Consider the following 7338-nt stretch of genomic DNA (forward strand, 5'->3'; position numbering starts at 1 on the left):
GGGGGGCGGCCCCCGCCGACGTTTTCAGCGCGGCGGCCAAAAAAGAGAGCCTTTGACAAGAGTCACTCGGGGCCGTGACGCTTACCTCTTTTTTGCAGGAGATCAATTTCTTTGGTGAGGCAGTCGATGTCGATTTGGAGTAAGCGGTTTTTGCATCGCAACTGCTTCATCTCCTCCATCTGGGAACGAGAGCGGAGGAGCCAGTTAGATCGGAGACAACATTGGGGTCATTTGGAAAAAGCATCCGTCGCTCTCTCCGTCTCGCTTATCTGTCTGTGCATGCTGTGTGCAGACGCGCCAGCGGGCGGCCAAACTGCCCAAGTTAAGTCAAGTGTTTTTTTTTGCAAGCATGCGCTTTCTTTTGATCAAGGCGTCCACATTTCTTCCCGGAATGGAGGATAGCGAGCGGTCGCAAAAGCTTGCCGATGCACCGCGGGCCTCGTGCGTCCACATTTCTTCCCGGAATGGAGGATAGCGAGCGGTCGCAAAAGCTTGCCGATGCACCGCGGGCCTCGTTCATCATTGAAGATTTGACGTTCATCCTTTCGGCCCTGTTCCGCATCTTTGCTGATCGATTGTTTTTTGTTTCGTTTCGTTTTTCACCCGTGAAATAAGCTCACCGAAGGGATTTGGGAGGCCGAGTTTGATCTCTCCAGTCGTCTCCTGGTCAGGTCGTTCTCCATCTCGTTGACCTCCTCTTTTAGCTTCTCCAGCTTCTTTTTCTTGAGCTCCAGTTCGTGCCACAGCCGCTCCATGCGGGCCTTCTGATGGACCAACAACGCTAAGAAAAAGACAAACCGTCGGTTGCCGTCACGTGAAGACGAGGAGACATTTCAATTGAGAACATCATTAAAAAAAAGAAAAGAAAATGTCATCGAAAAATGTTTCCATTTTCTGACTTTTTTTAATGAAGTGAAAAACGTGAACTCGTGACATGATGTTGCATCTGATATTTTCAATTCAAAACATGAATCGTAAAGTAGAGCCGCAATTTGCCTCATCGAAAATACAAAATGATAAGAGCAAATCGGCTGCAGTTCTGAAAAGCGTCTATTGTTGTGATTTGGATGCGGCCCAGTCAAATGGATGTGAAATTTGGGGGCAGGCCCCAAGTGAGGAACGCGAGAGGCAACAAATAGCTTTTGAGCGCTCGATGCCTGCGCCTCGTCGACTTGGGGAACAGAGCCCGGAATGTGCGCAAGCTCCGTTATGAAAAGGTGCCAAGGGTTCCCTTTTGAAAGCGCGCGCCACACGGCTGAACCCAACACGCAGAAGCGGGTTCTTTGTTTGGGAACGCGTCCAATTGGACACAAATGGCTCCGCTCGAAAGGCTCCGTCGGTGACCATTGCCAACATCGTTTGCGTCACTCCTCCTCTTTGCCGGCAAAACCGTCCGAACTCACGCGTGGATCGATAATTCACAGCTCGCGATTCGAAGGAGAAACCTTCAAAGATCAGCTGCAATCATTTTGAAAGCAGAGCGGGGAGCGTGCAGAGGAGGCCCGTTGCGAAGACCCCCCCCCCCCACCCCCCGTCGGGAGGGACTGCCATGCAATGTCAGAATCGCCGGCGGTGACTCACATTGCAATTTAGTCAAAAGCCCAAATAAGGAAACGCTGGTGTGCGCCGACACGTTTGACTCAGTGTAGGATCTGCTGCGCGCCGGCTGTCCCGGCGTTCGGTGCCGACGACTCGCGCTCAAGTCGTCCCGGCGGGACGCCCACCAAGTCGCCTTTGCTTTTAGCGGCCCGCTCTGGCATTCCCAGCAACAAATGTTTCTCAAAGAGCCTGCGTTGTGGTGGAATGAGCTTCTTGGCAGGGACGAATGGAAAAACAATTCCGACTTGTCAGGGGTATTAAAAAAAAAAAAAAAAAACTATTACGGCGCTACAAACAAGGCTTTTATCCTGAACACGAATGTGCACGTTGTGTAAAGGAGAGTCGGCTTTTAAATCGCGTGCCATTGACCAACCCCTAAAAGAAGCCCTGAACAAGGTGTCGAATCTTGAACGAGGTTTGCGCTTCGATAGCAACTCAAGTTTTGCTTTGGATTTGTAAAACGTCGCGCGTGCGTGCGTGCGGTCACAATGATTTCCTTGAACGATGACCTCGAAAAATGTTTGGAGCGACCGTTTGTCCTCCGGCGACTCATCCATGAACGGGTTTTGAATTTCAAGCTCGCACATCATCCATCCGCATGTTGAACCGGCGCGGTCAAGAAACGATTTGCCGACGGTCCGCCATCGTTGTCGCGGCTCTTGAGTCCCGCGCGAGCGGAGGCCGGCGGCGGCGCCTTACCTTGCGTGTACGCGGCATCGTCGGAGCCCACGCTGAGTCGGCGCGGCTCGCCGGCTCTCTCGCCGGCCGGTGAAAGCGGGTCCGAGAGATGGAGGGGGTCCGGCTCGGCAAAGTGATGCTCCGGCGGGAGGCCGAGGAGATTGTTGGGCTCAAAGGTCGGGGACACGACCCCGGGGGACACGGCCGGGGGCTTGTTGGGGGACACAGTGATTTTAAAAGTATATTTGGTGTTGGGCTGAGTCACCACCACGCGTGGCGAGGAGGCGGCGCTCCCCACTCCCACCGAGGCCCGGGATTTGGGCGGATGGTGGTGGATGTAGGCGGGGCCCATGCTCACCTGGCCCCCAACGTTCCTGGCGCCCGCCGGCCCCTGCAACGGAGGGTTAGCTGAGATGTAGACTGTGGGAGGGTTCCGAGCGCCGCCGTCATCGGCCGAGGAATTGGCCGAAATGTAAAACTTGGGCTGGCAGCGGGATGCGGCCTCCTCGGAGGGCGCGGGAGCGGCGGCGGCGGCCGGCGGGCTCGCCGAGATGTACACGGTGGGCTGGCTGCGGCTCAGACCCGAGCCCCCGATGGAGAGCGGCGCGCTGGGGACGGCGGGGGCCCCGGCCGAGGAGGACGAAGGGCAGGAAGAGGAGGCGGACGCCGAACGGGACCCGCCGCCCGTTCGCAGCACGGCGGTCGCGGTGGCCGAGTTGCTCCTCTGGGGGGATTCGAGCTTGATCTCGATCTGGTTCTTGCGCGGGCCGGTGGAGATGTTCTGGATGTTGTACTGGCTGACGGCGGAGAGCGAGGTGGGCATGACGGAGGAGGAGGACGACGACGACGACGAGGACGACGAGCATGAAGACGAGACGCCGGATGAGGACGGCTGGCTTCCGCAGGGGAACGCGGAGGGTGCCTGCGAATTGGTGGGCGAGCTGATGGGCATGTAGACGTGAGACGTGCGGTGGCCCTGGCCGTGATGCTGCGAGGTGTGCGCGGACGAGGACGGCTGAGGGCCGCACCACGGCCCCGACGAGGCTGAAGGGTGGCAGATCTGATAGAGCTGCTGCTGAGGCTGAGAGGTGGGGCTGTACTGGGCCCTGCCCCCCTGCGGCGGGCCGGCCCGGCCGCTCGCGCACTGGCTCACGTAGGGCCGAATGTAGATGGAGTTCCCCTGCGGACTGCTCAGACCCGACTGCGGCCCGCCGTGGATGTGCAAAGACGTCGGCGTGTTGCGGCCCGTCTGAATGTGAGGCGCCAGCGTGACGGTGATGGGGTTGAAACGCGGCGCCTGCTGCGGACCCCCGCCCGTCGCTTTGACGGCCAGGGGGTAGAGTCCCAGGTGCTGCGGGGGCTGCGGTTTGCGCGAGGGCTCGGCGGCGCCGAAAGCGCCGAGGCCGGGCGCCCCTTCGGCCGGAGCCGACTGCGGCGCCCGCCGGAAGAAGTTGGCGTCGGGCGCCTGGCCCGTCTGCAGGGGCCCTTCGCTCAGGCTGTGGGCCAGCGTGCGGCCGCCGTTCATCCTCAGGCCGTCCCGCGCCGGGCCCGCGTGCACATTCTGAGACGGCGGGCCCAGGTTCAGCTGGGTCATGTGATTACGCAGCCCGCTCAAGCCGGCGGCGTCAGAAAAGTGGACCTTTCCCTCCTCGCTGTACAAGTAGCCCGGACTGACCTGGGACAAATATTCGCAGCACGCGTCCAAATTGTTGTTATTCTGAGAGAAAGAGAGAGAGAGAGAAATTCAGAGGTTAGTTTCTTGAGCATGATGAGGTCGAAATATCGATTCATTTTCCAGTACAGTATGATAATTATTGGTTGAAGATTCCATCTTCTCATTTCCTCTCTCACTCGTGTTGGGATTGTGCTCGCGTCTTTCCCAGCTGATGTGACTAAGAGGAGGCTTTACACCTTGGACTGCTTCCAACTCCATTCCAGGCTGATATGGAAGAGCGCCACACTTTACATTCTGATTGAAATCAAAAGACGAGCGTGTTCACGTTGTTTTTCTCTGAACGAGAATCTCCAAAGCGGCGAGGTTCGTTTATACATTGCAGTATGTGACCAAAAAGTTTTTTTGTAATTCCACAATCCTTGGGGGAAAGTCTTTTTAAGCTTGCGCACCGAAAAAGACATTCTAGTCACGTGAGTGGGCCGAAATATGGCTTCATCATCATGATGAAGACTTGCGGAGATTTCTGCTAAGACGAGTTTTGCATTGGTTTGCCTGCGAAATGACCGAAAAGAAATGCGACGCTTAGTGACTTGGACAAGCGGCTCAAATCACGTTTGCATCAATGTCGCGGACGAAAGGCACTCCACCCCCCCCCCCCCCCCGCCCCCGCCGCTGGTGTGAAAGATGCTCACATGGCCTTACCTGCAGAACACACTGGGACACCACCCCCTCTGGGACTTCAGGGAACTTCTGGCGCAGGTCATGCAAAACCTGAATGTCAATCTGGTGGCTTCCCTGGGCCATTCGTATGTTGCCAGGTCAGGACTACTTTTTGTCGTCGGCGCACTCTGGCATTAGTTGCAGCAGCAAAAAACCTTCATCTTGAAAGTCTTCCTGTGAGGGGGGAAAAAAAAAAAAAGCAAGGTGAGGGATCGGGAGTGAAATAAAGACTTCAACCTTTTCTTTGCTTGCAACGTTACTGCATACGATCTTGAGGTATGCGTTTTGCCCCCCCCCCCGAAAAAAAAGGAGCACGCCTGTGGTAAACTCCAAGTAGACCCAAAATATGTCAACGGGACATTTGGGGTTGTCTGCTCCATTCTGCCCGGGGCTAAAAAGAGAGAAAAAAAAGCAAATCCCAAAAGCCATTTTAGCCGTTGTCTCACACAAGAGTTTCTCTGCCAATCGATCCCCTCTGAAGCACACAACTTGATGAAAAGAGACGCACGCCGAGGGCAGGAAGGAAGTCGTCAGCTTTGAAATCACAAAACGTGGCCGGATTAAGCCGAACCGAGAAACGCCATTTCGCTCGACGTACATTCGTAGACGCCATTTTCCACCGGTCGGATCGAGCCAATCGTTTGCATTTCATGCGCGTTTTGTGGTCGGTCGTGTCTTGAAATCGCCAAGCAATCAATGACGTCATCGATCAATGCCCGTCTTTCCATCCATCCGTTATCTGAAGCGCTTCTCCTCACGAGGGCCGAGAACCGGCGGTCTTCGGGCCGTCGGCGAGGTGCACCCCGAAACCGGTTGCCGGCCCATCGGCGCGTCGGGAGGAAAACCGGAGCACCCGGAGAAAACCCACGCGGGCACGGGGGAGAGCACGCAAACGCCGCACGAAAAGACCGCAGACTGGAATCGAACCGTGCGCCTCCGCGCTGTGCCGTGGACGTGTCGCGTAAAGAGATGTCGACAGTAAAACGTTCATAATGAGAAAGCAAGTTTGGGAAAGCCAAGGAAAAGCGTCCGTCTCCTGCGCAGCAGACTCAGCAAACCAAACGTCAATATTTTCCTTTGTCTTTTGTCATCCAAGGAAATGGAACGTTTTTACAATTAGGCTGCTATGTGGAATTCGTGATGTTTGGGCTTGCAAAGAGAGAGCCTTTAAAAAGTATAATACAATGTCGAGGGCAGGTCAGCGAATTCCACATTTCTTCTTCGGACCCGACGGCCTCCCGTGAAACGTTTCCAATCTCCTTTGGCGCATCGACAGGAACGGGCCCGTTGACTTTCTCGACAACGTTCAGAGCCGACGAGACGACCGTTTGCAGATTTGTTTGACCTCACGGATCGTTGCGCAAAAGGAGGTGGTGGTTGGAGCTCTGATGTCTCCCGCCGCACCCCCCCACATCGTAGGTCCAATTGAAAATAGGACAACTCAAGTGGCATCAAACCTCAGACAGAAGCCGTCGCTGATCAAAAGAAGGAAAAACTATGGGAACTGCACACAGTGAAACGAACATTTATTGATGGATTCTTCTTATTTTTAATCGCGATGATCAAAACGCGTTGCGTGTTGATTCAAGGCGAGTTCCCGACCGCATTCACGTCACGAGACCAACTCCATCGACCTTACGGCCTTAAAGTGCAAAGCTGGAACAGCCGCGCTTTTCATCATGACTTTCCCGAAACCTTTTCAAGGGAAATCTTGCGACCGCTTTGCGTACTTAGAACGGAAAAAGAATCGCTCATCGAATGAAACGACAGTATAAATTGGCAAAGGGAAGCGGCGCTCGATTGGGGACGCGCACCGCGCCGCGCCGCATGCTGTCTCAGACTTGTCTTTGATTTTGCACAAACATCTCCAGAACCGAAAACCGCATTTTATCCGCGCAACCCAAAATGATCCAAAGTGTGCATCTCGGTCCGCACAAAACTAGGATGGACTCTGCGAGAGAGCCGGCTCAGCTTTGAGTTGCCTGCTTTTAAAAGCGGCAGTTGACGTGCCCATACGTCAAGTGTGTGCGTGCGCGCGCGCGCAGGAAATCAAACATTCTTTGGTGCCGCGGCCCGCAGCTGGCGCTTGATGGGAAACAGGCGAGGAAGGGCACGAGTTTCCCAGGTTGACCCGGCCCACTACCCAAAAGCGGGCTACGGCGGCAGGCTTGACAAGCGTGCACAAAGCCAAACTGCAATTAAGTTGGGCCCTTGTGCACGCGCAATCGGAAAGCGAAATCCTTTTACCTCCCTCCAGGTGAATACGCGACAACGGCAAGATATTTCATCGGCAGACAGAGGCGCAGCGTTAGTTGCTATCGGCGCTACGACGTTCACCTTACGGTCGAATGAGGTGGAAGGTTTCTTTTTGTTCGCTTCAGGACAGAGCCGACGAAGACCGAAGCCAGAGCCGCAACTGTTCGCCACGTCAGAGTTTTTCTCTTCGCCTCAAAATCGCAATGGCGAGGCGGGGGGTCGTTTCCGAAGACTCGCCTCCGATGTTTACTCTCCGTAGCCGACATACGGGACTAAAAATAGAAACTTCATTGTGCTGGGAAAAATCTCAATTAAAGCTTGTGCAAGAAATCTGCAAATAGAAATATGAAACGAAAAAAGATGCGTGTGACCAGAACAGGGCGGGAGGGCAAGCGGTAGGTTCCCCCCCC

At 55.2% G+C, this 7338-nt stretch overlaps 1 protein-coding gene across 3 annotated transcripts in view; it reads right to left on the reverse strand.

Annotated features, from left to right (window-relative positions):
- tab2 (TGF-beta activated kinase 1 (MAP3K7) binding protein 2) overlaps positions 1 to 7338 on the reverse strand; it is a 24047-nt gene that overhangs the window by 7019 nt on the left and 9690 nt on the right. The window contains exons 2-5 of one of the 3 annotated variants that reach the window (XM_019884955.1): positions 4655 to 4846; positions 2299 to 3994; positions 621 to 781; positions 42 to 179 (exon numbers count right to left, since the gene is read on the reverse strand). In XM_019884955.1, coding sequence (XP_019740514.1) covers positions 63 to 179; positions 621 to 781; positions 2299 to 3994; positions 4655 to 4756 — 2076 coding nt within the window. In that variant the 5' untranslated portion in view covers positions 4757 to 4846 and the 3' untranslated portion in view covers positions 42 to 62. Of the gene's footprint in view, positions 1 to 41; positions 180 to 620; positions 782 to 2298; positions 3995 to 4654; positions 4847 to 7338 lie in introns of those variants that run through there. The other 2 variants (XM_019884954.1, XM_019884957.1) reach the window with 2 other exon arrangements.

The sequence above is a fragment of the Hippocampus comes genome, unplaced genomic scaffold (assembly GCF_001891065.2).
Source record: "Hippocampus comes isolate QL1 unplaced genomic scaffold, H_comes_QL1_v1.1 scaffold144, whole genome shotgun sequence".
NCBI classification, from domain to species: Eukaryota; Metazoa; Chordata; class Actinopteri; order Syngnathiformes; family Syngnathidae; genus Hippocampus; species Hippocampus comes.